General features: G+C 47.9%; 1 protein-coding gene across 2 annotated transcripts; it reads right to left on the reverse strand.

Moving 5' to 3' along the window:
* Positions 1-2,036: 2,036 nt before the first annotated feature.
* src (v-src avian sarcoma (Schmidt-Ruppin A-2) viral oncogene homolog) lies at positions 2,037-27,103 on the reverse strand. 2 transcript variants are annotated; one of them, XM_080015604.1, is made up of 13 exons: positions 26,637-27,103; positions 11,024-11,285; positions 10,837-10,936; positions 9,121-9,138; positions 8,244-8,342; positions 7,554-7,657; positions 6,644-6,793; positions 6,396-6,551; positions 6,040-6,219; positions 5,878-5,954; positions 5,644-5,797; positions 4,828-4,959; positions 2,037-4,725 (listed from the first exon to the last, which is right to left on the reverse strand). In XM_080015604.1, exons 2-13 carry the CDS (start codon positions 11,274-11,276, stop codon positions 4,517-4,519), a joined length of 1,632 nt encoding a protein of 543 aa, XP_079871730.1. In that variant the 5' UTR covers positions 11,277-11,285; positions 26,637-27,103; the 3' UTR covers positions 2,037-4,516. The 2 variants fall into 2 exon arrangements, with proteins under 2 accessions (XP_079871730.1, XP_079871731.1); XM_080015605.1 differs by lacking the exon at positions 9,121-9,138.
* Positions 27,104-27,611: the final 508 nt, after the last annotated feature.

Genomic DNA, 27,611 nt, shown 5'->3' on the forward strand with positions numbered 1-27,611 from the left:
TTTGCCGCTATATTTATATTGAAAAAGTGTCCACATCTACTTAATTGTAAAATACTTTGCTATCATTTCAATATTTACTTAAATACTGTTTTTTTTCCAAACGGGATTCTACATACAGTGGGGCAAAAAAGTATTTAGTCAGCCACCAATTGTGCAAGTTCTCCCACTTAAAAAGATGAGAGAGGCCTGTTATTTTCATCATAGGTTCACTTCGACTATGAGAGACAAAATGAGAAAAAAAAATCCAGAAGATCACATTGTCTGATTTTTCAAGAATTTATTTGCAAATGATGGTGGAAAATAAGTATTTGGTCAATAACAAAAGTTCATCTCAATACTTTGTTATATACCCTTTGTTTGCAATGACAGAGGTCAAACGTTTTCTGTAAGTCTTCACAAGGTTTTCACACACTGTTGCTGGTATTTTGGCCCATTCCTCCATGCAGATCTCCTCTAGAGCAGTGATGTTTTGGGGCTGTCGCTGGGCAACACAGACTTTCAACTCCCTCCAAAGATTTTCTATGGGGTTGAGATCTGGAGACTGGCTAGGCCACTCCAGGACCTTGAAATGCTTCTTACGAAGCCACTCGTTCGTTGCCCGGGCGGCGTGTTTGGGATCATTGTCATGCTGAAAGACCCAGCCACGTTTCATCTTCAATGCCCTTGCTGATGGAAGGAGGTTTTCACTCAAAATCTCACGATACATGGCCCCATTCATTCTTTTCTTTACACGGATGAGTCGTCCTGGTCCCTTTGCAGAAAAACAGCCCCAAAGCATGATGTTTCCACCCCCATGCTTCACAGTAGGTATGGTGTTCTTTGGATGCAACTCAGCTTTCTTTCTCCTCCAAACACGACAAGTTGAGTTTTTGCCAAAAAGTTCTATTTTGGTTTCATCTGACCATATGACATTCTCCCAATCCTCTTCTGGATCATCCAAATTCTCTCTAGCAAACTTCAGACGGGCCTGGACATGTACTAGCTTAAGCAGGGGGACACGTCTGGCACTGCAGGATTTGAGTCCCTGGCGGCGTAGTGTGTTACTGATGGTAGCGTTTGTTACTTTGGTCCCAGCTCTCTGCAGGTCATTCACTAGGTCCCCCCGTGTGGTTCTGGGATGTTTGCTCACTGTTCTTGTGATCATTTTGACCCCACAGGGTGAGATCTTGCGTGGAGCCCCTGATCGAGGAAGATTATCAGTGGTCTTGTATGTCTTCCATTTTCTAATAATTGAACCCACAGTTGATTTCTTCACAACAAGCTGCTTTCCTGTTGCAGATCCAGTCTTCCCAGCCTGGTGCAGGTCTACAATTTGGTTTCTGGTGTCCTTTGACAGCTCTTTGGTCTTGGCCATAGTGGAGTTTGGAGTGTGACTGTTTGAGGTTGTGGACAGGTGTCTTTTATACTGATAACGAGTTCAAACAGGTGCCATTAATACAGGTAACGAGTGGAGGACAGAGGAGCCTCTTAAAGAAAAAGTTACAGGTCTGTGAAAGTCAGAAATCTTGCTTGTTTGTAGGTGACCAAATACTTATTTAACCGAGGAATTTACCAATCAATTCATTAAAAATCCTGCAATGTGATTTCCTGGATTCTTTCCCCCCATTCTGTCTCTCATAGTTGAAGTGTACCTATGATGAAAATTACAGGCCTCTCTCATCTTTTTAAGTGGGAGAACTTGCACAATTGGTGGCTGACTAAATACTTTTTTGCCCCACTGTATGTCTACAAGCTCCCCAAAAGGCAGACATGTCAGAAAAGTAACTTGATCCAAGGAGATTTTAGTAGTCCATTTTCCAATTATTGCTGGCCAAGCTTGATCTACATTCTTAGTCAGATTAAAATGTCCAATCAACACTACTGTTTATAGCTCTCAGGATAGGACAATTTGTTGACATTCTCACCTGAGTTTATTTGGCGGATGCCAAGTTGTCTTTCTTAATTGCATGCTCTAGTTCAATGTGTGCAACTTCCAATGAACATGTAAAAATCAGAAAATAATGCTGAATAAACAAAGAAATGAACATATTTGGCAATATACAAATTTATTTCAAACATCATCCATTTAAAATTTTTGAACAGTACACAGTAGGATTTAAACAAAGCTATCGATATGAAAATTATTCCGTTCCTATTGGATGCAGTAGAAAAGGGTATATGAGTATCACAGATTAAAAAAAAAAAAAAAAAAGAACTGCATAGACTGAGAAAGTAACCCAAGGACCCCACATGAAACACACCCTTGTTTTGTGAGACTGTATTAGAAAAGATGACTTTCCCCCCCGCCCCACCCCTTCCATAACGTTGTTCCACGATCTCTCTTATACACATTTTCCGAGGCCGGTCAGGAAAACAAGGGAGAATGCCAGACGGCCTGGGAGAAATGCCAGACAGGTCAATCTATCAACCATGGCTTAATGCACGTCCACAGGACAAAGTTCAGAAACACACAAGCACCGTTCCTTGCGTCCACAGAAGGCGCACATACCGTCTTTTGAATATAAATCTGAACCGCAATGGTTTGTGAGATCCACGCCGATGAATCGATTGTACCACAAAACAAAATACAGGAGACAGCGTCATGCAAGTAGAAAGAATTATAACAGTTTTGCATCGTTGCCGTTTTCTTTTGCTGCCCTCAGAAATTGGATTATTATGTAAACATGTATTCATTATGAAACCTGGAGTAGTAATGTTTTTTACAGAGCCGTCGCTTGAAAAAGAGGATTGTGTCTATCTCAAAAGGGTAGGTGGCATTTGGCAAATGCAAAGTCAGCTTTACGCCAAGGAGTCCAAAGTTATCACCCGTTGGAATACGGAGATCATAAATTAAACAGCCAGGCCAAGACTCACGGACACGTGCACATAAAAAAAATTGCAGTAAATGTGTGTGTGTTGTAATATATATATATGTGTGTGTGTGTGTGTATATTATTACTGTCAGTTATTATTAATCCTATGACTATAGGAAGTAAATAAATGGAAGATGATTCCAAAAAGGATACAGAAAGCAGGAAAGTAAAAAAGAAAAAATGTAAGTGTTTTAAAAGAAATAAATTATAAAGGTATATACAAAGTATTAGCAATAAAGATATTTACAATTAAATTTAAAAATGCCAATTCCCTATAGACGTTAGGAAAAGCATTCGGGTCTGCCCTCTACTGGCAGGATGATGGCATTGCAAGGTTTCTTTTTTGTTGTTGTTTTTTTCCCCAACTGTTTATCTTCAACATTGTTTTTCTGCAAAAACATAAAAATGGTGTTCCATCCAACTTTTACGAAGGGTATACAATGACAAATTAAGATAAATCAGTTATATTTTTGCAAAGGTCAAGAGTACCGTGTGATGTGTAAATAGTTCCCATCCTGTCACATGGGACGCGCTGAGTAAAAATGTTAAGAAGACGATGGAGACAAAAGTAACATCCGTTGAACATTTATCCGTCATGGTGAGTCTAGTAACCTCTCATGTCATGAATATATATTAAAAAAAAACAACAACGCTTTGGGACAGATAAATAAGCCCTAAAACAACGTAGTGGAATATCATTCGATTACAATTAAACGCTTTCCCCATTTTCAAACTCCCGCTTCATTGGAACAGACGTTCAGCGTAGTAAAAATACATCTTTACTTCGTAGAATAGTGTACAAACTTCATTGCGGCAAAGTTCGAATGCTCGCTGCACGAGAGAGAAGAAAAAGTGATCAGTAGCCATTTGTTTTTGTTTTTTTGTTTTTGTTTTTTCTTTCAAGGAAATTACACAAATGTTCAACAGTGGATTAAAAGAGTAAAAAAGAGATTCCGCTTTTTCTCTCCTCGTCATCTTCGTGTTGAACTTTCCTACTGAACAAACGGGTCCACGGTGACCGGACACGGAGATTCACAGCAGTAAGGGCGACCGTGAAAGGGTTAGACGAACCAAGGTAAAAAGATTCACCCGAAATATATTCCAGTTGATCCAGGATTGTGTAAAAAAAAATAATAATAATAAAAATAAAATTAAAATACACCCGTTCATTAAGAAAAACGTCCCAACTCCATAGCGCTGTGAGAGAACAGGTCACGTTTAGACTGGAAGACAAAATCTGAACTACAGCAAAGTTTCAGATGCATTCCCACTTGAAAATTTCTCCAAATAAACAATGTGTAGCTATCAGCAGGACGTAATGACTTTCACATATCTCGTGATATAATGTGGTAATATCAGTCCCTGGGCATCTGGGACCCTCCGTCCAGGCCAAAGACAGTTGCAGCGAATGGCTTCTGAGTCGTATGGAAAGATAGGAAAATGGGAAAAGGTAAAGTAAGGTACGGCAGGTTGCGAAGATGGATGACTGGTTCGAGGTCCCTGCGGCCGTCCCAATTGCCAGAGGTCATTGAAACCAAGGTCCCGTCGGCTTTCGCCGCACACACACGCACGCACGCACACGCACGCACGCACGCACGCAAGCACGCACGCACGCACGCACGCACGCACGCACGCACGCACGCACGCACACACACACTCTCCTGTTACAGGTTCTCTCCCGGTTGGTACTGGGGCTCCGTGGAGGTGAAGTAGTCCTCCAGGAAGCCCTGCAGGTACTCGAACGTGGGCCTCTCCTCTGGTTCCTTCCTCCAGCAGGTGAGCATCAGCTCGTGCAGGGAATCGGGGCACTCCGCCGGACAGGACATCCTGTAGCCGCGCTCCACCTGGTCCAGCACCTCCCGGTTCACCATGCCTGGAGAGAAAATGGAGGGGAGGGGATGGGCGAGGGGTGTTGGAGGTCACCGTGGAAACCACACCCGCAACGTTCCCAGACGTTTGGGACGTCCCCCCTTACCTGGGTACGGGACTCGGCCCTTGGTGGCCAGTTCGGTCAGCAGGACCCCGAACGACCAGACGTCAGACTTGATGGTGAAGCGGCCATACAGAGCGGCTTCAGGGGCCGTCCACTTGATGGGGAACTTGGCTCCTGTCGGGGGGACGCGCATGACCAAATGGGTGAAAGGGGATGTGGACACAGGTTACCTTTGGCTGCTTAAATTGCTGTTGCCGGTCGGACAGTCCAGATGCCAGTTCAGTAAAGGTAGTTATATACTGACGCCTTTTCACATCTGGAATCAATAACTGACAAAACAAAAAACAACCTTTCAAACTAATTTCAAGAATTTTAAAAATGAAGCTATATTTCCCACCAATTGTGGGCAAAAGATAAATTTGCTAAATTAAAAGTTGTAATAGCATTTAGCGAGGGTTCCTTTGTGTTTTCTGTAAGTTCAAGTGCTCTCCACCTTATAGTGGTGATGCTATTGAATTTTTGTTTCCAGAAAAAAATAATTGACAACGTATCTTATCGGGTGTCCATTGTTGAGTGATATCATTTCTCTTGTTCGTTGGAGACGTAATTCTGAAGAAGGCTGCTGATCATTGTCTATGCTCCCGCAATTGAAAATATAGGTTTAATTTTTTTATTATCAGTTTCTTTTGTCAGTTATTGATCCCGGAAGTGTGTGATTAAAGAAAACGTCTTCACAGAACTCCAGAAGTGTGTGGCATCGCGCATCCAAAGCTACTGTAATGACTGTAATATACGCAAATGTAAAAAAATAGTGGAATATTGTAATAATGATTGTAAAATGCTCCCGTGTGGTCATACCCTGCCTGGCCGTGTATTCGTTGTCCTCTATGAGGCGGGCCAGTCCGAAGTCGGCCACCTTACACACCAGGTTGTCCCCCACCAAGATGTTGGCCGCTCTCAGGTCCCTGTGCACGTAGTTCATCCTCTCCACGTACGCCATCCCCGAAGCGATCTGAGGGAGGAACAAAGATTAATCGCAGACTTGAATACCCCAAAATTAATTTTAAAAGAAGAGAAGGTTTGTTTAATTACCTGTGAGGCCATATCTACCAGCTGAGGGAGCCGAAGCATTTTACCCATGTCGCCTTTCAGGAAGTCCAGCAAACTACCTAATGAGGGTACAGAAACGGCCGCATTGTTTCTTTAAGAACTTTGGAGCATGTTTGGAGTCAGTTCACTGACCTACGAACTGACCTTGGCCCATGTACTCTGTGACGATGTAGATGGGTTCCTCGGACACCACGGCATAGAGCTGGACCAGCTTCTCGTGCCTCAGCTTCTTCATCACCTGCGCCTCCTGGAGGAAGGCCTCCGGGGACATGGTGCCTGGTTTGAGGGTCTTGATGGCCACCCGGGTCGTACCATTCCATGTTCCTGGTAAGGGGCGGGTTATTAATATTGTTTCATTCTACTGAACAGTCCCCATACAATTCAGCCCACAAGGAGATTGATGGAAGTCATAAAGAAAATCAGGGGTTCCCAACACCTTAAATGAAAGATTCCGCTGCAGGGCTTCTTTGAGAAACTGCTCATTTGAGACGACGCCTTACCCATCCAGACCTCTCCGAAGCAGCCCTGTCCCAGCTTGAGGTCGAGGCGGAGGGACTCTCGCGGGATTTCCCAGGCGTCCCTGGCCAGGCCCTGTGTCTGGGGCTTCAGGATGGGACACACTTCCGTCAGAGAGTGACACAGGCCGTCGGCGTGCTCTGGACGGCGGGAACACAAAAGAGAACGAAGCGGTTCGAGTCCGAGTCTTGGGGCTCAGGATTCCGAGTCAGGACGTTTGACGTGAACTCACTGCGATAGTGATTGACCAGCTGCTGTAGGTTGTTGAACTGTGTGCGCGAGGTGATGTAGAAGCCACCGCTGTCCAGCTTCCTGATCTTGTAGTGTTTGACATTCAGCCCTTTAGTGTTGTCGTAGTCCAGCACGGATAGACAGTAGGCACCTGGCAGGGGAAAAAAACAAAAAGGTATGATAACCCTATCGAGCGATTCCAGACGACAAATGACCGATGCAATTCACTTGTCCCGCCACCAGATGGCAGCACCGTCTTAGTGACCGGTGTGAGGGCTCCTCCCGGCATACACACCCCTTTCCCCTCCCTTCCCTCGATGTGCGAACGGGGCTATATGGCCTATGGCAGTGCAGTCCTCAGCCCTGACTCCACGCTGACCTACTTCTGTCTGGCTCGCCCATCCCAGGCCTCCCCTCTGCTCCTTTCGCAGAAACCCCCCTTACCTCCTCAACCTCAACCCCCCCTGGCCTCTCTCTCCTCTTCCGCAATCCCTTCCTCCTTTGATTTATCCATCCCATCCTTCCGCCCCCACAGCCCCAACCGCTCATGTATATACAAAGCTCAGCCGTGTGCGTTTGCGGGCGAATAACACCGTGTGATCTAATCGGAATCCTGGACGGTCCATGTATACACACGTGTAAACAACTAGACGGGGTCGGAAAAGTGGCGCCGGAACCGCAGCGACCAATCAGCTGCCGTATCACAATCCTCTTCAACTCGGATACTACAGGAGTCGAATCTACCTTTTACCCCTTGAGCCTGTGAACAAAAAGTCCTCTAACTTGTTTCCTTGGAGCCACAGTTGCAAAATGAGGAAACCAACGGCACCAACATATCTGGCTTTTTTTGGCTTTGGCTTTGGCTTCTTACACGTTGGTGATGGGGCTGACCGGGGGTTTGACTCGCTCACCTTTAGTGGTTTCGCTCTCCCTCACCAGGAAAGTCCCTCTCCGGTTCTCCAGACTCAGCAGCAGTCTCTCCGACTCCCTGCGCGTGATCTTGCCAAAGTACCACCTGAGGGGGGCGGGGAGAGAGAGAGAGAGAGAGAGAGAGAGAGAGAGCGAGAAAGAGAAAGAGAAAAAGACAGGGTCAGGAAAACAGGTAGAGCGGAATATCCGTGGTAGTCGATGGAGGTGAAGGAGGAGGGAGCAGAGTGACTCTCGAGACCCGAGTGAGTGACACAGCGATCAATCTATCCATCTTTGCATGCCCCACCCCAAATGCCCTTCCTCACAGACCACCACAGAACAGAACAGCCGCTTACCTGGACTCCATAGTCAGTTTGAGATGACTGGTGGAGCGGAAGACAGCGGTGGGGAAATGGAGTGGTTATTAGAAAGAAAAAAGGTTAGAAAGTGTGTAGAAGAGTTATTCTGTACAACTAAGCATGCATCAAGATCCCTCAGGGCTATAAAGCGATTAAAGAACTACTGCTACGGGGTAATAAAAAGAAAAAAAAACAAAAAAGGTGCCCGCCAACAAGGTCCCTTCGAGGCTCAATTCAACCGACCAGACTATCTCAGCTGATGAAAGGAATAAGCAAAAAGAGACACGGAAGCCAAAAGGGAATAAAAAAGAAAAAGAAAAAGAAGGGATTTACTCTTCTGCCTGGATGGAGTCGGAAGGAGCCACGTAATTGCTGGGGATGTATCCGCTCTCTCCGGTGGTCAGGGAGCGCGCCAGCCACCAGTCGCCTTCCCTGCGGATTCAAAAAGGGCACAGACACGAGCTTCACAGGACGCCCGGCGCCGGTTCTGAGGGGCTCGCTCACAGATTTGGGGTTGGGGGGGGGGGGGGGGGTGTTTATCAAGCATCCGGGTGAGGAAAAATTGAATAAACCGACTCCCGTTCTTTTTTTTTTTCCGCCTCTGGGATTGCAATCCACGGAGCAGTTAGAACGTGGTTGATGGTGGTGGCGGAGCGGTGGTGGTGGTGGTGAGGGTGATGGTTAGTAACATTTTCTGTGAAGGGAAACTTGATAAACCCCCCCGCCGGGTTGAATCCAGCGCTGACAGAACCGATCCTCAGACTAAACTAGAAGGTTTTGGAGGAAATCGGTTTTTGCGCGCGTGCCCAACTTGGAAGCCAAACTCCAGGCACCCGGCGGTTCGGTGTTTGGTTCTGATGATGGAGACTCATGCATTTTAAGGCGGTATGACCAGCTGAGGCAGGTGGATGTGGGGGTGAGTTGCTCAAGCGTTTGCAGCACGGGGGATGTGGTTTTCGGGATCAACCCGCCCGGCTGCTTCGGAGCGGCGCGTGGGGTTACGCGGTGCCCGGTCGCCCTAAAACACAGAAAGATGCGGCGGTGCCTTCGGGCGGGTGTGATGGCGCGGCGATGGGGAAAACGGGAACGCACACGGGGACACACACATGGAGAGAAACGCAGTGCAGTACACGCATACACATGGGGGGGGGGGGGGGGGGGGGTGTCAACAACAACAAAAAAAACAAAACTCAAGGGAAGTTTCACAAACCTGCTGTTTACCTTCCTCCTACAACCCCAGTGTGACGTGACGGAGAGAAGGGGGGGAAGGAGAGATAAAAGGGAAACGGTGAAGACGGAGAGAGAGAGAGAGAGAGAGAGAGAGAGAGAGAGAGCCAAAGAGGTAGAGAGAGCATGTTTCATTGCAGAAGCGGGACAGTAGCGTAGAGTACGCTGCAAAATAATCAATAAAAAAAAAAACTAAAAACAAAACGACATCGGGAAGCACTTACAGCATCCCGGATCCAGAGCTCACTGAGAAGTGGCTTGAGCATAAAGGACCACGCCGAGTTTTAGTTCATCTACTAGTCAGCACACACATTTTACATTTTGCCCATAACCCTTATCCTGATGATAGCTCACATTTTGTTCGGTCAAGTCAAAATATTATTAATTATGAATATATTTATGTATTTTAATGGTCTATTTTCAGGTTTCCGGATTTTTTTACAGATATCATACGACGAGAAACCTACATTAGAGAGATCGCCTGGGCCCACTGACAGCTAGTGGTCAAAGTTACTTACTTAATTTGGACGTATTTTCAATTATGTTAATTCACTGTTAAAGCAATGGCATTTCTGTCATGTCTATCATTTAAATCTGCCAAAACCCTGAAAATAGAGAAATATAAAAAAAAACAAAAGTAAAAAAATGTGATGATCAGGAAAATGCTCAGGGGTAAAAACAAACAAACATGTATATACTAAAGCGAGCCAATACTGAAATATATGGAAATATCTTGTGGTGGTGGTGTGCGTGTGTCTGTGTGTGTATTGTAAACAAAACAAAAGGCTGTGAGGTGAGGCCCATTATTATCATAACAACTGATTTTTTAAACCACTGTGTCATATATTGTGCATCAATACGACAGCAAAGCCAAGAAAAGATAAGACAAGATAAGGCATAAGACAGGCCCAGGAGGGGAGGGGAGGGGAGGAGCGGGGTCCTAATATGACCCCCTAATGGACCGCTAACAGTCAATGACCGCTATCTCAAGAGTCAGGTCAGAATCTGGGCGCGTTTGACCCAGTAATGAACCGGGTTCTCCGGGCCCGAGTGCCAGATGCACGGCTAATCCTCCATTGTCCTCAGCTCAGACCTTCTAGGTCAGCAGTTTGTACAGGCCACGGTTCACTGCTCCCCTATTGATTCCTGCAGCACCCTCTCTTCGAAAACAAACACCGCCACCCCCTCCGCCCCCCTTAGACGGGTTAGCTTTCTAGTAAGTTACTGTGTTTAATGTTTTTGGGGGGGTTTTTTACCCCCCCTTTGGGTAATCAGTAAGCGGGGAGGACAATAGTTAACATCTTCACCGTGAGCGGCGACTTGAGAAGCTGAGCTTTTGGAAACGGGCGGTTGGGTGTGTGGCGGAGTGGGATGGAAAATTTAAATTGTGCAGAAATTCAAAAAAAATAAACAAATACAAATAAAATAAAATGAAAGTCCCAGCTGAGGGGGATCCCGTTTCTATGGTTACATGGTTTTTTTTCGGTGGAGATGGCGAGAGACGTGCACTTAGGGTTGTAGAGGAGCCAGACAGAGGGCGCGTCACATCTTGTGTGCGTCGGTGTACACCACGAATTGATGCATTTTACGGGCGTGTGCCGATGTGTTCCTGAGCGGGACGGGGGGGGGACGCGTGGGAGAAAGGAAAGAGAGGGATTCGTAGGACGGCGGGGGATTGCATTTGCGCCGTTTCTCTTACGTGTTGTTGACGATCTGCAGGCGTTCGCCCTTCCTGAACGACAGGTCGGAGGCGGTCCGAGACTCGTAGTCGTACAGCGCCACGAAAGTCGTCACGCCGCCTGTTGGGAAGGAAATTAATTAGCCGATTCGCAGCGAACCCTAGACTGAGGTTAAGGACTCCAGCTGGGGCCCCATCAGCTTCCTACCCGCCAGTGTGCCTCTGTTGGGGGAGGTGACGCAGTTGTTGTCCACCCCTCCAAACAGCGCCAGCTCGGCGTTGTTGCCCAGGGGCTGGTTGCCGCGGAGGTTTCCGTCCGCCGCGGGGCTCCGGTTGGGCGTCAGCGACTGCTGGGCTGAGTTGAGGTGGTGGCCGCCGGCCCCGCAGCCGGCGTTGAGGTTGCCATCCACGCTGCGAGTACGCTGGCCTACATCCTTGGGCTTGCTCTTGGAACCCCCCATGGCCTCGGCCTGCAGGGGTGCCAACACAGAGAGGGAGCGGCCATGAATGACTCGGAAAAACTAATCGTCACCACGGGGGTGCGTTTCAGCGGGGCGACATGTGCGAAACGGGGCTTTCGTCCAGGGTCGGCCGCCTAGTCCGAACAGCCCCCCCCCCGCATTCCCCGGCGGGATTCCTGGGACCGCGACCGGGCTAGATGCGGTAACCGGAGACGGGATGAGAGGCCGCGGCGCTGACACCGTGGAGCCACGGTGTCATGTCAACCGCATAAACCAGCGCTTCCCAGAGGACGGTCCAGCAGCTGCCACGCTCCCTTCAACACCCACATGGACATGGAGGCACATTCAAAATCACACACACAACCAAACACCTTAGGGGTTTCCGGTTCCTCCGTTGGTCTTACCAGTGAGATTAGAAATAATAGGACTCAGCTCGGCATAAAAAAGGCTCTTACCAGTGTGCTATCCATTCATTTCAACGGGATTCCTTTACATTTTAACCGAACCCGTGTACGACGTGAAATTTTCTCATATCTGCGTCACTTGGCGGGCAACGGCACGCACCCATTTAACCCTCTTCATTCGAGGTCGCCGGGAGAACGCGTTTGGGACTTTTCTGACTATCAAGTAGGTGGTTGAGAGGAAAATGGAAGACGAGAGAAGGGGCTTAGAAGAAAAAAAAACCTTGGTTTCCGTGAGATCAGGACTCTAAAGAAGCGGCGTGCCGGGCAGAAGGAGCAATTCAGACACTAAGACCACATGGAGAGACACACACACACACACACACACACACACACACACGCACACACACAATGTCGAGAGGAGTATCTAAAATTCTTCTTCTTCCCCTCCCTCACATTCATTTCTCCCTCATTCCTCAAGCCTCCCTGCTTACCAAGGCATGTGAAGTATCTGTGACCTATGTAATGACAGCTTAGTGCAGCGAAATCATTATGCTAAGCCAGGGATAATTTAGGGTCCAAAGCCTTCGCTATCATGGACAGATATAGCCACGGGGGGGTGGGGGTGGGGGGGTTGCTAGGAAATACTAATTTATAGAAAACACTACATTTTGGGTGTTTCATGCAAAGAATGAACAAAATATAAACCAGTAAATGATCATAGTGACTTTTGATTGGGGAAAAAATAATAATCATCATCATCATGACTGGTCTGATCCTATTATGGTACATCAGAGAGAGAGAGGAGAGAGAGAGAGAGAGAGAGAGAGAGAGAGAGAGAGAGAGAGAGAGAGAGAGAGAGAGAGAGAGAGAGAGAGAGAGAGAGAGAGAGAGAGAGAGAGACTCAATGAAGACAGTCCCAAGGGGCATGTCTGCATAAGGCGGTCGCATCAAAGTGTGTGTGTAACAGTGTGCACAGTTGAAGAAACACACACACACACACACACACACACACACACACACACACACACACACACACACACACACACACACACACACACACACACACACACACACACACACACCACACACACTGGCAGAAGGAGTCTGCCTTTGAGATTTTCCTTCCTCCCCCAGCTGACTGGCGCTTAATAAGCCTTTTCAGACGGATCACCGAAAAGGCATTTCCCAACTCATCTCAATCCCTCCATCATGGAAAAGAAAGGCCAGGCCCATTCCACACAACCGAGGCCCTCTCCTTAAAGAGAAGTCGCCGCTATGTCAGCGAACACGTCTCTTTCACCGCACAGTGGATCGATATGAGACCAGCGCTCAAACCTCCACCGAATTCACAAACCTTTTTTTTTTTTTTGTTAAACGGTAGCCCGCTCGGAAAGCCCAGGCTTACCGGATCAGGCCAAAGTGCAGCAAAGGGAGATCTGAGCGAAATAAACATGAAGCTGCGCATTAAGGGGAGCGCTAGGCGTTTCTGATTTCTCCATACTCGGACAAAGGCCTCTATTGTGGGCTCACAGCAGGCAGCGAGCACAAGACACAGTGGCCGCCTGTGGCTCATGGAGCGCCAGAGCTCGGCCCCGTTTAGCTCCGTTTCCCCGCAGCGGACTATAGCATGTACAGCGGCGAAGGAATGCGTCGAGAAGAGGAGGAGGAGGAGGGACCTTTCTCCCAAAAATATCCTGCGTATGCGTCGGGCCAGTGACGTCGCCACGCGTATCCGACGTCAATGCTTGGAAAAAAAAAAAAAGTTTCGGTCGAATCGCATTGATGCAGACGGATCAAACATTCCGCGGCTTTGAGGAGCAAATTTTGACGAAAAAGTCGGTCGGCCCTTCAATATCAGTGACTCCAAAATAGAAGTTAGGGAATCAGTGCAGCCAGCTGGTCGTTATCCCAAAATAACCCCTGACAGATTGACCGGCACCCCGACACAAAGCGGAGGTTATTCTGCAATAACGACCGACAGCACATTACCCTGCTTATTACACGGCCACCAAATTAAGAATATGGATATGAAACGGTTGTATAACTAGTATGAATAGCCTAACACCTGCGTTGCCAGATTGGGCGGTTTTCCACCAAATTGGTTTTTTTTTTTTTTCTATTACAAGACTGAGCGATGGCGTTCGCCTGCCCCGTTCCTCCAAATGAAATCAATCCATCGGAAATAACTGTTTTTCATTGACCGCTCAACAGACCGCTGATTGTCGCTATTGACCAATCAGAATCGAGTATTCCATAGAGGCGCGTGAAAAAAGGTTCACAACAGTGAATTGATATTTGAACTGGTATTGTAGTGGTCCTCGTATTAATAGTGTTTCAACATTATCCATTGGCTTAGTGGAATCTAGTTAATGACAGCACTAGCTGTAGTGGAGGGTCTGACTGTATCCAGTGAGCACCTGCTCCGTGTGGGGAAGGGCCCACCAGAAAGTCCCTGGGTGCGCGGCGGGGGGTCCGGATGGGGGTGAGATTTGCTTAATTATGCACAAGATCTGGAAACCAATTCTAACCCACGCCAAGTCTCACGGGATTTGGTTGAGTGGGAAAAGGCTCTTTAATACGTCTGCTGGGGGTTGGTATATTAACACTTTCCATTTTTCCCTTCCCGTCTAACGTAGGGTTGGTATGAATCAACTTTGTTCTACATTGCGTAAAACAACACTGGCCAGGCCCCCTGAATTTGCTAACAATCCCACTTATAGCAAGACCATGGAGACAACCCCAAAGTGTCAAGACGAGGGGAAAGAGATAGTGAAACTCTTCTATGGGAATGGGCAAGTCAGGACTGGAACGCAAAAATGACAACTACACCGAGAAGCCTTACCTCCTCCTTACCGCCTCAGGGAGCTTGCTGCCTCCTTTTGTCTAATAAATTGGTTCGGGCATGTTCTGGCAAGGAACCTTCAAGAGATGTGCCAACTCGAGCAGCAGGTTCAATTATTTGGGGAAATATACTAAAACGAGAATGATTACTTGGAACAAAAAATAAATAAATAAATAAAAAAATCTAAAGGAAAAAACAAAACAAAAAAATATATATACACACACACACACACACACATATATATATATATATATATATATATATATATATATATATATATATATATATATATATATATATATATATATACACACACACACACACACACACACACACACACACACAGTATATATTTGGTGGTGGGGATGCTCCGGATCAACGAATCTGAAAACGAGATTAAATGATGCGAGAGAGATAGAGATAAAAGCAGGAAGGCCTCGTGGGCCCCGCTCCGCTGGGCTCATGTCGGTCCGGCCGACAGGAGACGCAGAACAACAGGTGCCAGACGGCTGCCAGATAGGATCCTGTTTTCACTGCATTTGCATAAGCACAGTGTGGGTGTGTGTAATGGTGGAGAAAGGACGCCAATGGTACACTTAAATAGTAATAGTATAAGTATAATAATAATAACAACAATACGTATAATAATAATAGTAATAATAATAATAATTATTATTATACATTCCTTAAGAAAACTGCACTTTGTTCAAAGTAAAACTCCATTCAATTTAAAGTATTAAAGTTGATATTAAAACGTATTCAAGTATCAAAGGGCACATTTCAGTGTGAAGACATGACCAATCCTTGACATTCTGTCCTTTATCGGTGAAGATTTGATGTTATTGGTACTGTTTGGGTGGTTATCGGCCTTTTACGAACTGATTATATGTACATCACCAAGGGACCTTTACTTGCAGGAGCAAGAAGTAAAAAGTGAGATATTGCTTTGAAATGTTATGGAGCAAAAGCATAATGTTCCTGACTTGGGTAAATAAAATGTAGTTTCAGTAACTCCTCACTCTGGATGTTTGAGTGCGTATCAACATCGAGCCTTGGCACGCTTCACCCCATGTGTTGAGAGGGGGAAATTAAAAAAATAAAATAAAACTAAAAAACACTACACACAAAAAACACTCGCTTTGCAAGTGACTTAAGCAACATGTAAACTACCACTGTAATCCTCAACACAAAGACAGCTGCCCGGGCCAGGTATCCACAGATTGTCAGATTACATCCCAAAACCTGTTTCCCCGCCTGTCAATTTAAACCAGCGTTTCTACACAGCGTTTCTAAATCGGAAAACAAGCACAATGCAACTTTTGCCTGTGCCAACGTCAATAGAAGAAGGGGTATGGACAGGAAAACTGATCTGTCCATCTACCAACAATGCCGGCGGGGTACGTCCGGTGCGGAGAGATCTTGAGCACACAGGAAGTGATGTCGTAAGGGAAATCAAGCTCCATTACGTGCACACATATGACACGAGGGACTAAAGGACATTGGGCTCTCCTCCCCACGCAAGTTCTCAAGCCACATTTTTATTGCAGATTCAATTCTCTCCCTTTGTAAAAAATGATGGAGCACTAGCACTTCTGGCCACTTTTCCCAAAAGGTAAATAGTGCAGGTTGAAGTGGAACCGACTGTGGTTTATTCAAAACGTGTTTGCTTGGTAAACGGCCGAATAAATACCACGGCCATCGACGAGAGGGACAAGCGGATGGTGGCGCGGTGCAACAGTCGACCAGTTCAGAGCCATGGAAAGGAATGAAGGCGTGTGTGTGTGTGTGTGTCTGAAACGCCGAGTGTGTGTACACTGAACACATGGGCGTGGATGTCCGCGCCCCACGTGTGCGCGCGCTCTAATGATCCCCCGTGCGCATGTGATCCGTACGGAGGCCTTGCAGACGCTCTCCTTCATCCTAATTCCCTCTATGTAATTGCTACAGAGAGAGAGAGAGAGAGAGAGAGAGAGAGAGAGAAAGTGAAATAGGAGGCTTTGGCTCCTGCGTCATCAGCAGCCATTCGCCGCATAATCCAGCCTGCGCTTGTTCTGCCCAGATTATCGACATCAATTCCCTAATCGCGTTCGCAAAAACAACTGCGATGACATTCCATCTGGGGACCTGCGAGCAGGACGTGACTGAAACGTCCCGACGAGATTTACCGGTCGAGCCGCCGCCGCCGCGGCTGACACCGCCGTCGCAAGCTCCCTCGTGTCAGAAACATCTTTATCATCCTGTCGCCGCCGATCCAATTTGGTTTCAGCACCGAGCAAGCGACTACGGCCCGGCCAAAATACATGGTCACGCCAGGGTAATCTGAGCGGTACATGGAGCAAGGCCGCGCTAATACAGCGAGCTCCACTTTGGAAGCTTAACGAAAAAGGTTACAGGTCGGCCTTGTTCCTCCCGTCTTCATCGCCGACAGCAGAAATGGCCGATGGGATATGTTTGCAGTACACATCCCCCATCCTCAACGGTTTCACCGACCCCTCAGCCTGCATCCATCCGTCCACACCCACTCGGTTAACCTTCAGAGTCAATCATTACAGCGGGAGAAGCAGCACCGTTCGTAGGCCCCGGGAAGGTAAACACTCGCCCCCCTCCCCGGTGGCAAGCCGTTGCCGAGTACAGGAGGAGAGCGCGTCTCTCCCGGACCAGACACTGGAACGGGAGGGAGGCGGCCCAAGTCAATATTTACCACAACACACAGACGCAGCCCGGGCGTTGCTACGGAGGCGATTCCGAGCATTCCGCAAAGCGCTGCACGGACGCATGTGATCTCTCCGCGCTGTCTGTCTTTCCTTGAGAAACCCCCCCAGGGCAGGTCGAGGGAAGGTTCCGCCGCGTCACCCGAAAAACGACGTTGGACGTCGAGAGACCGGGGAAAATTCTTTCCATCTTGGTGTTTTTTTGGTTAGACCACGGGAGATTCCCATTAAAAAAAAAAAAAACATGGTGTTTACCCATTTTCCCCAGCCGCATAGGAGCCTGCAGTGCTCTGGCTTTTATAATAGGATCAGAAGCTGTGAGCTCTTATCCCTCTCAATATGGGTTTGTGTATAATGTGAAGGGCCTGTCTGTGTGTGTGTTTGTGTGTGTGTGTGTGTGTGTGTGTGTGTGTGTGTGTGGTATTTATGCTTTAAAGCAATATAGGTCCAGATCACCTTTTGTTTGCTTAATAATACAACCAGTCTGTCCGCAAATTAAAATAAGAAATCAAGTGACATCCCTCCAGCCCCACAAAGATCAAGCTGAGCCTCTGGCTTTAAAACCCATGTTCACATAGGATTTTTTTTTTTTTTTTTTTTACAAATTTCGAACAAACAAACACTGCTGGCACAAATGTAGGTTCGTGGATTTTCAGTTATCCCTTTGCTCCCAATGTTGACACACATGTGAAATGATTTGGGGGATTGAGGGCTCAGCGAGCAAATATCTGAGCCATTTTAGACGAGCTGATGCATGCAGGCTTCTCCTGCGTAAAGCAAGTGAGGAAAATGAAAAAAGGAAAACCCTTCCCGGGACTTGCCTCGCTATCTGGCAAATGGAGACGAGTCAGAGATGCAGTGACACTGGAGAAGCCCCCGCCCCTTTCACCAAAACCATCCCTATGCCCCTGCTCTTCATCCCTCTGTGGTTGCAAACATCTCCAGGCCAGCCGTGTTCAGCATCATCCCTCCTTCCTTCTCCCCCCGTCTCCCTGAAGTGAGAGACTCCACCCATTCCATTCCATTCCACCCCCCTGCCATTATCTCAAAGCCCGATGTTTCCCATATAAATAGGCAACACTGTCATTACAAAGAGGAAAGAAAAATCCACAGTAAGCCAAGTTATTATGGGTCGCGTCAAAACAGGTCCAGGAAAAGGTCCACGTTGAAAAACACAGAAAAGAGACCCCCCTGAGAGGGAACAAAACAACCGTACACTACGATCACACCGTCTCCACGTAGTTCCTCCGCATGGCTTACGGATCTGCCGAACGGCACACCTCTTTTGATCCGAACCCGATCCCCCCTCCGGCGCGAAACTCCTCCGACTTCCGCTTCTACAGCGGGAGAAGCTCGTCTGTCGGGGGCCCTACAGACTGGGCGTGAGGAGCCCTGGCTGGGGTGAGACATGCAGGGAGGGGTGGCATCACTGTCATTTCCTCCAGGTAGGTCGCCGGGTTTATTGCGTAAAACAAGCACAGACAGAAGCGAGTGGGCGATTGCGATCTACACTACTTCACCGGTACTGGTACTGCTGGAATGCCGACGCTCACAAGCTTGCGAAAGGAACTGAGACATTCATATCCAATTTCTTAACTCTCTTTATGAGTGGATATATTTTTTCCTCTTTTCATGTGTTTGTCAATGCAATGAATTGCCATTTAAATGATCCTGTGTTTAAATAGGAAATCCATAAGATCGTCTGTGTCCCAGCGAGAAAGACCATCAAATATGAGATTTTTTTATTTTTCCCCCAAACAAAATAATCGGATGGATTGCCACTTTAATGGTGTGATATTATGGATATTACACTATATCAGCTATCATCAGATCCCATCAAACCCCGTTACAGCACCAGCGGATCTGAAGCTGGGACTTTGGTGGAAGTGGCGGTTCATAGTGGGGAGTCACAGCGCTGGCCTGATTTCATTGATGGTGAAGAGGGGAAAGAAAACGAGCCACACAACGGGACGCTACTCCGCCGTGGCATCTCGCCCACTCAGGATGGACTGATTCACGCTTTCACTGTCGCTGCGTTCTGCCGCGCGGAGCAGCCACGCACGGGTTTCCGTGCCGATTCGCGGGGTTTGCAGGGTTTCCGTCTAAACATGGTGGATACGTTGCGCCGAGAGCCACGGTCGGCTCATGTGTTCCGACAAGACGAGAGAGAGAGAGAGAGAGAGAGAGAGAGAGAGAGGGGTGAGGAAGAAGATAATCCTTAAGGGGGGCTTTAGCTTTCTTTCCTCCAGTTCTCCATCTATCTCCCCTCTCTCTTTTTTCCTCCTCAACACCACTCTGTTCTCCCTTCCTCCCGCTCCCCCTCTCCCTCCCTCCATCCTTTCAGGAGATTTCCAGGGGGAAATGGTGAAAATAAAAGGAGTTCAATTCCTCCGGCAGCCGGGGATACGTCCGCTGTTCGTCACGTGAGCGGAAAAAAACATCCTCTCTCACTCTGCTCCCCGAGTGTTATTGAACCGGTAGTGCAAATAAGGAGAGAGGGAGAGAGAGAAGCAAAGAGATTCACTTCACCTCCTGGGAGGAATACAACACCATGCAGCAACAACAACAACAACAAAAACCTCTAAACACCCTTTTGATTTGTAACGCCGCCTGCTGGAACCTGCCGGAGACGCCGCGTCAGACAGAAGATGGAACGTCTTCCGAGGCGACGTCGGCCTGACGTCGGCTTCTGACTTTGATGGCGGGGAATCCTTAATTGCGGCCCCCTTGTTTCATCCCATTTCAAAGAGGCGGCGTTCAAACCGTACGGTTCCGCAGAGACACCCCCACGCGCCGCGTGCCTATAGCAAAGGCTTTTTTTAACTTGTGATCTGCACAGCATTAGTGGCGGTGGCCGAGACGTCGATGCAAGCGGGGAAATCTGAGGCGAATGGGGAGAAAAACCATAGACGTGTGTGTGTATGTGTATATATATATATATATATATATATATATATATATATATATATATATATATATATAAAAAACACACACACACACAATGTGCAACGTCAAGGCACAGAGAGAATTTAATGTGACCAAGAAAACATCTTTAAATACGACGCTTCACGACCAAGAGGTGCGCCTAGGTCTGTGTATGCGATTTTCCAGGCGCAGTGTGTGTGTATCCGACTGTACACAAGCTATGCGACACGCGTGTGCGTGCACGCACACCCGCAGCGTGGCATTCCCAGGTTTATTGTGCAAGGGAGCCAGCTCACAGTGGAGGAATGCAGAGTGGAGGACAAGGCGAGTTCCAACTCCTCTCTCTCTCACACACACACACACACACACACACACACACACACACACACACACACACACACACACACACACACACACACACACACACACACACACACACACACACACACACACACACACACACACACAACCCCCCCCCCCCAGGAGGAATGCACCGGGTGCAGGCAGAGACACCGTCGGCGTGGATGCCGTGCACGGCCACGTTGAGCAGCAGATGCCACCCAGAACATTCCTGACATGTCTTGCTGTCAGGGGACCCGGGGGAGGGCAGAGTCAAACAGTCACATTTTGCCAAAACGTCTAAATCAAGAGTTTAAAATACACGTTGGACGCTGTGGTTGTTCATTCAGTAAAATATGGTACCGTTTGTTTAGATTGTAAACAAGTAGTTTTGCATCTTCATGTGACACTGGTGTTTGTCTCCTGACTTGGCAGAGCGTCACCGTTCCTCCTGGTGAACTCTTTGCAGGACGAGGCTGTAGCACAGACCGTGAGCAATGGAGATGGCTCTAATCTACAAAGACGCACATTTGTGTAAACTGGGAAAGTCTAGTATGAAAAGTAAGGAGTAAACTAAAAAACTGAAACGATCCGAATCTGGATTATTTCACCACCAGTGAGATGACCTCAAATTCCTTATCCATGTGTATGTGCTGCGGCAGTAGCTTGTTAACACTGCAGATGTCTTTGTGACCAAAGGGAATCAACAGTGAACAGCAAGGTCCACACAGGCGCTGTGGGCTAAGTAATCTTCCCGGTGACACCAACAAATGGCATTACGGCCTCTCAGAATGAATGAGTGAGTGACTGAGTGAATGAGTGGGAGAGAGTCAGCCAGCCAACACGGCAACGGAAGATAAGGGCAATGGATGGCATTCAACATTAAAAATGTACAAACATGCTCTCAAGCGTGCATGATCATTAAACATAGCAGATCCCTGCGGGGGCATTTCCATAACTGATTGGAGGGCGAGGCTTCCCCCTCACCCCCCGACCGCAGGCGCGATTTCGTCTGCACGCTCCTCTCGTCTAAACCGCCCCTTTGTTCGCCCACCAGGCCCCCGATTTCAATATTCAAATGCTCCTCAGCCGGAGGGAAGCTGCCTGCGAGCGGCCCGACTAGGTGGCGCGGCGGAAACCGGAAGGACTCTGGTGACTCCATTCACATTCCTCCTTTTAATTCCTTAGTTAAAAAAAATAAAAAGGGGGAAAAACCTGACTCATAAAATGTTTAACATACCGTAGATAAGTATAGGAAAACTCATAACATTGAACCGCGCGGCCATAACGCAATCACGGATTGCATTGGGCCACAAAAATCCATAGATTGACGCAGATTCAATGGTCGTGGTTTCAATACCTCAAAATGCCTCCTGAGAGAAGGATCTGAGATTACACTGATTATCCACATCCACACGATCCTGCACTAAAGCGGCCTGTGTGTAGGCACCGCCGCATTAAAACCTCTTTCTCTCTCTCTCTCTGTTATCTGATTTCAGTGCAGATTATAAATCGCGCCCGGGCTAGAGGTGGACGCAGGTCATTCCGCTCCGTTAATGTGGGATCTACATGAAAACTCCCGCACTGTGGCGGCATTATTTCATCTTACTTGCTTCACCAGCTGCCGGGAGGGGGGGCGGGGGGGGGGGGTGGGGTGGGGTTATTGGGTTTTTAAGTGGAGTAAAGACCTAGTCGGTCGCGGCAGCATCCCAGAGGGCTGAGAGAGCGAGAAAGCGCATGTTCTCTGTCCTCATCGTCCTCATCGTCACTGTTATAAGAATTTTATGTCTATGTTTTGCTGTACTTTTCTCATGAACTTTTGTACAAGGTATGTGTACTTTGCTTTTCTCATAAAGGCTAAATAGAGTTCATGTCTTAAAAAACACATGAACTAGTCACTTTCTGTGCCATAATGTGAAGAGGAGAAAGGCAACATGTCTCGACCATCAGATAAGGGAACTTCAACAGATCTCAACGAAAAAAATACCCCATCAGCGAAACTGTCTCATCAGCAAGACCCATGTGGCGGCGTCGCGACATCTGCTGACCGACATCTCAACGACTCGTCGGCTTCGCCACTCCTAGAAAACTGTACAAAAAACTCAGATCTCCAGTGAGAATCGAGCACTTCCTCTGTGACACTCTGTTGCGTTGCTACACTGAAACTGCTCCTCTTGTACAAGACTAAATACTTTATCAACCTAAAGTATTTGTCTCCGATTTCCTCTGTAACGATTAGTCCGTCCACGAACAAAGTTAATAACAATTTAACTTTAAGTCACCGTGGCCGTCCAGACCGAGGGGCACACAGCTGCGTCCGCACACACAAAGACACACAGAAGCGTCTTTTCTGGACGCCGCAGATGCCTTTCCTGTCACCAGTCACTGTCAGGCCAACTTGCGTTCACGCATGTGGATGGGTGTGTGTGTGTGTGTGTGTGTGTGTGTGTGTGTGTGTGAGTGGGAGTGGGAGTGGGGTGGTGGATGAGGGTGTCGGAGCGATAGCCACCACACAATGCTAACAGTGGTCGGATTGAGGAGGAGATGCGTGGCCCACGGCGGCCGGCCCTGTTCCCACAGCGCCGGGACGGGAAGTGGAGGGACGCTGGGAGAGGACACAAGGACCTCCTCTGTTCCTCTGCATCAAAACCACTATCAGACACTCCATTCAAATGGCCCTCTGATGGAGAGAACTGAGGGCGAGATTCACTGAAGCCGGAGTGCACACAGGCCTGGACCCTTATTACTATTCAACCTCTGCGGGCCTTTGGTGGTGCAGTGGGCGGCTTTGTGACTCCATGTGTGCGTGACGCGCTTCTATAACGTGGTCACCAGCCCATTAAACTTGGACGCAAAGCTGAGATTTATTTATTTCTTTCTTTTTAAAATCAGCCGCCGGGCCCCGCGCCGGCTCGGAACAAGGCGACGCGAGGGAATACACGCACCTCATCGAGCCACACTGCAGAGGGATAAAAAAAAAAAAAAGTGGGCCATTCAAAAACAAAGCCGAGAGAGAGAGAGAGAGAGAGAGAGAGAGAGAGCCAGAGTGTGGGACAGTGTGACAAGAAGAGAAAAAAGAGAAAGAGGGGAATGACTGAGAGAGGGGGGTTGGAAAACAGGTGGCACTGGCATTCCTTTGCACAAATGCAAATGCCCTTGAACATAGCTGGGCACTAATTAGCACCTAAAACTGGGCCAGAGCGACAGAAGTCTGGTGTCTGCCACATTAAAAATCTAGAAATTCAATGGGTTCTGTCAGTGGAAGGCCGTCACAAATCGGTCACCCCAACGCCCACTCTAATCTCTCTCTCTCTCTCTCTCTCTCTCTCTCTCTCTAAGTGAGGAGCGTCTCTCATGCTGCCATCAAAACAAGTGTTTTGTTTGTTGAGTGCCGTAAAGCCATGTGGGAACATCGTGTTGACTCAACAATGCAGGGGTCCGCTCCTCATCTCAGGGTCCCAAGCTGTCGATGGCTCATTTACAGTCCCCCCCTCCGTTCGACCATTTGTGCTCCATTCCTTTTTTTTTTCCCCTTTAACTCTTTGGCCGAGAAGCCACTTCCGTTCTACAATATGAGGCGATCACAATATATCCTCGGTGCTCGGTGCTCCTCAGCTGAAAAACAACAACATATCAGAGTCCGGTCCCGCCGGCGCTGTTGTCGTCTTTCCTCGAGCGCTCTCTCGCTCCGAGCGGTCGCATGAACTCTCGAATTTTGACAGAGAAAAAAGGAAATACTCAAGACCATCAGGCGTAGTATTCGTCAGATTAAGTCCCCGCAAAAGACAACATCTGAATGGTCCGCCATGCGTCCCTCTGATTACATGCACAAAGACGACACTGAAAGAGGAAACAAGTGCCTCCCAAAAAGAAGAGGGTCCGATTCTCCAGAGCCGCAGAGCCGGGGATACAAGCGGCCCATTGACGCCGGGCCCAGCGTATCGCCCCCCGACAGACGAACGGACGGGACGGACAGACCGATCCAGTGTGCCGGGGAACAAAGGGGCCCGTCCACATCCACGCTGGCAATTAACAGGAATTTGGGCCCCCGAGAGACACTTTCCAGCGATTTCACTGGTGCCGACGACGTAAGACTTCCCCTGCCGCCCCGTGCAACCCCGGCGAAGGCTTTCACTGGAAGGCATTCACGGGATTCCAAGGAGTATTAAGCCCCATCTGTTAAGCCCAAGATGTGGCAGTAGAGGAAGCACAATGGAGCCATCCAGTAGCACTTCTCACTCACTGGTGGCCTACATGGCTCCGTGTAAGGCAATACCACGGGTTTAATATCGAACAAAATAAAATAGGCGCCCCATTATAAGCAAATGTCATCTTTTCAGAAATTGCGCTTTTGAGATTGAACCGTCTGGAGTCGTCACACACGCCCTAGGATGTTTACTACACAGCTTCATCTTCGGCATTGGTTTGCATGTCATTGGCCCAATATGGATTTTTTTTTGGGGGGGGGGGGGGGGGGGGGGGTGTTCCATGGCAAACATCCTAATTCCTCCAGGAGTGCACACACAAAATACAAACAAGGTCATAATCTGAAGAGGATTATTCCAATGCAATACAGAAATGGTGATGAATGATCAAATGCGGCAGCGATTCGACTTTTTTTTTTTTTTTTTTTCCCCCATTTAAGAATTTGGGAGAAAATCTTCCCCTTTAACTGAAAATTAAGGGAGACGGTTTTTCATGCGAAGGATGAAGGATATTGTTGTGTTTTTTAATAGGGAACATCAAGGTTTCAGGAGAGCCAAACCGCAACAGCACACTGAGTAAGAGGTGCGCGCACGCACACACACACACACACACACACACACACACGCACGCTGTTGTGTGTGTGTGTGTGTGTGTGAAAGAGAGACAGATGAGGACAAGGAGGCATAGTGCATGTGCGTGTAGAAACAGGAACGATAACAAATTGTTCAGTGCGGTGCACAATATGTGATTAATTTTCACTGCTGTGATGACACCTTCGTGATGACTAGGGTGTATTTAGATGGGGAGCCACCGTTGAGTCAACAAATTAAGAAAAGTCGACTGAGAAGTGTAAGGTCGAGGGGATGAACGATACCAGTGAGTAACTGGGCAGTGCAAAGCAAAGTTCCCATCATTTTAGAGTCAATATTTGGCTGTTTGACTCATGTTGAGGGGGAAGGTCACTAATCCTAAGCACATGACAAAGCCTATAGTTTACGTGGGATGACACCAGGGGGATTCTCTGGACAGAGACAGTTTCCAAAACTCAGGATCATTAATATCTCTCTCATAAATATGAAAGAATATTAAAGTGGTAATCCGTAACGCTGTCTGTGTCGGGTGGATTACACGATTCCCAGTCCCCGATATCAGAGCTTAGCCCCATCGGCGGCTACGATGGCCGCTTTCTTTTCTCGAAAGTTTGCCATCTTCTGATGAATTGATTTGTTTGTTTCCTGATCACTGGAGGCGGCGGGTCGCAGCTTGCCCATTCCTTTTTCCTTTTTTTCGCTCGGCGTTCCTCCCGTATTGACAGTTCACTAACCGCAGCCGCAACCGGTTTGTCAAATCCGCCGCGGCCGCCTTTCACATCTTGCCCTGTGCCCGGGGTGTCGTTGCCGGGGAAAAGGCGGGGCCACCGACGCACGGGACGGCGTATAGCGGAGCGCATAAATACAGCGAATTCCAGGTTTTAAAAAAAAAAAAAAAAAAAAAGAAAAAGAAGAAGTTAAAACAATTCCACATGTAAGGAACACGATGAATCCCGTTTTCACACCAAGATAAGCGGGTCAAGCCGGGGTGTCCGGTGGAGCCGATTACAGCCTGGATCTCTATTGCCGTGAGTCGCCCCGGGACTGAGAGGGTTTTTTTTGGGGTTTTTTTTTCACCCCCCCCACCCCCCGTTCCCACTGGTGACAAACGCCGGTGTAATAAAAACAATTCTCACGAGGCGCGCTGCGGACCCCCTGGGGCGATCCCTTCACGGACCCCCCCCCCCCCCCCCCCCCGCGCCCCCCCACGCGTCGGAGCACTAACCGACAAAATCGCGCACGGTTATTGTCCTGCCGGAATAACGCGCGGCGCTGCCCACGTCGAAGATCACGCTCCTCCATCTCGAATGGCCCAGACCCCACGCGCCGTCTCCCAAACTTACCTTCACGCGGAGATCTCACGCGCCGCTTCTTTGACGTCCAGCCGGATGCGTTCGAACCATATAAGGAGACGTCGTGAAAACGGTCTTTTTATTTTTTTTTGATTTTTAAAAAAAAAATGTTTGATTTTTTTTTTTTTTATTCCACCCCCCCCCTCCTCCTCCTCCCCTCCCCCCCGACACGAGCCGCTTCCGGGCGGACGAGCGTCGGTTGTTTCACAGCGGCGGAGGCTGCGTGGGTGCCGGGGCGGACCGAGCCGTCGGAGCGGCGAACATCTTCCGCGTTTCTGCGCGAACGAAAGTTCAATACCAAGTAATGTCCGAGAGGAACAATAATAATAATAATAATAACGAGGAGGAGGAGGAGGAGGAGGAGAAGAGGGGAGGTCCCCCCCCCCCTCAAAAAAAAAAGAAAAAAAAAAAAAAAAGAAAACAAAACAAAACAAAAGCCCTGAGAGTGGGAAGTGTGCGGTCCCGCCGGATGCCTGTTCCGAAATCAGCACCAAAACAGAGCTGAGCGCCGGCCGAGGGGAGGGGGGGCGAGTCGGGGAGAAGCGCCGCGGAGCCGCGATAGGTCGGACGTTCGTACCTCATGGGTTCATCTGAATGGCGTGGACTCCACAGGCCACACCTTAAAACCACCGAGACATGGCCGTGTTTAGTCAGTAAAGTAGGCCGAATACAGTCGGAAGGGAATAACCCAGTCATCAATTAAATAGACCATTTATTATTATTATTATTATTATTGTTATTATTATTATTTTTGCAAACAAACTTAAGGTGTCGGAAGACCACATTAAACAAATATCCATCGCAATTTATTATCGTTATTATTATTATTAGCAGCAGCAACAGTAGTAGTAGTAGTATTACCTATTTTCATTATTTTCGTTTTCATTATTATTATTATTATTATTATTATTATTATTATTATTGGTATTAGTAATAGTAGTAGTAGACGGTAGTAGTAGTAGTAGT

The sequence above is a fragment of the Zeus faber genome (assembly GCF_960531495.2).
Source record: "Zeus faber genome assembly, chromosome: 15".
NCBI classification, from domain to species: Eukaryota; Metazoa; Chordata; class Actinopteri; order Zeiformes; family Zeidae; genus Zeus; species Zeus faber.

Coding starts and splice junctions, on each gene's coding strand:
- src (XM_080015604.1), bottom strand. CDS start 11,276: ATGGGGGGTTCCAAGAGCAAGCCCAAGGATGTAGGCCAGCGTACTCGC. Junction 6,220..6,395: donor CTTCGGAGAGGTCTGGATGG/GTAAGGCGTCGT, acceptor GCCCCTTACCAG/GAACATGGAATGGTACGACC. Junction 4,960..5,643: donor CGAATACACGGCCAGGCAGG/GTATGACCACAC, acceptor TCCCCCCGACAG/GAGCCAAGTTCCCCATCAAG.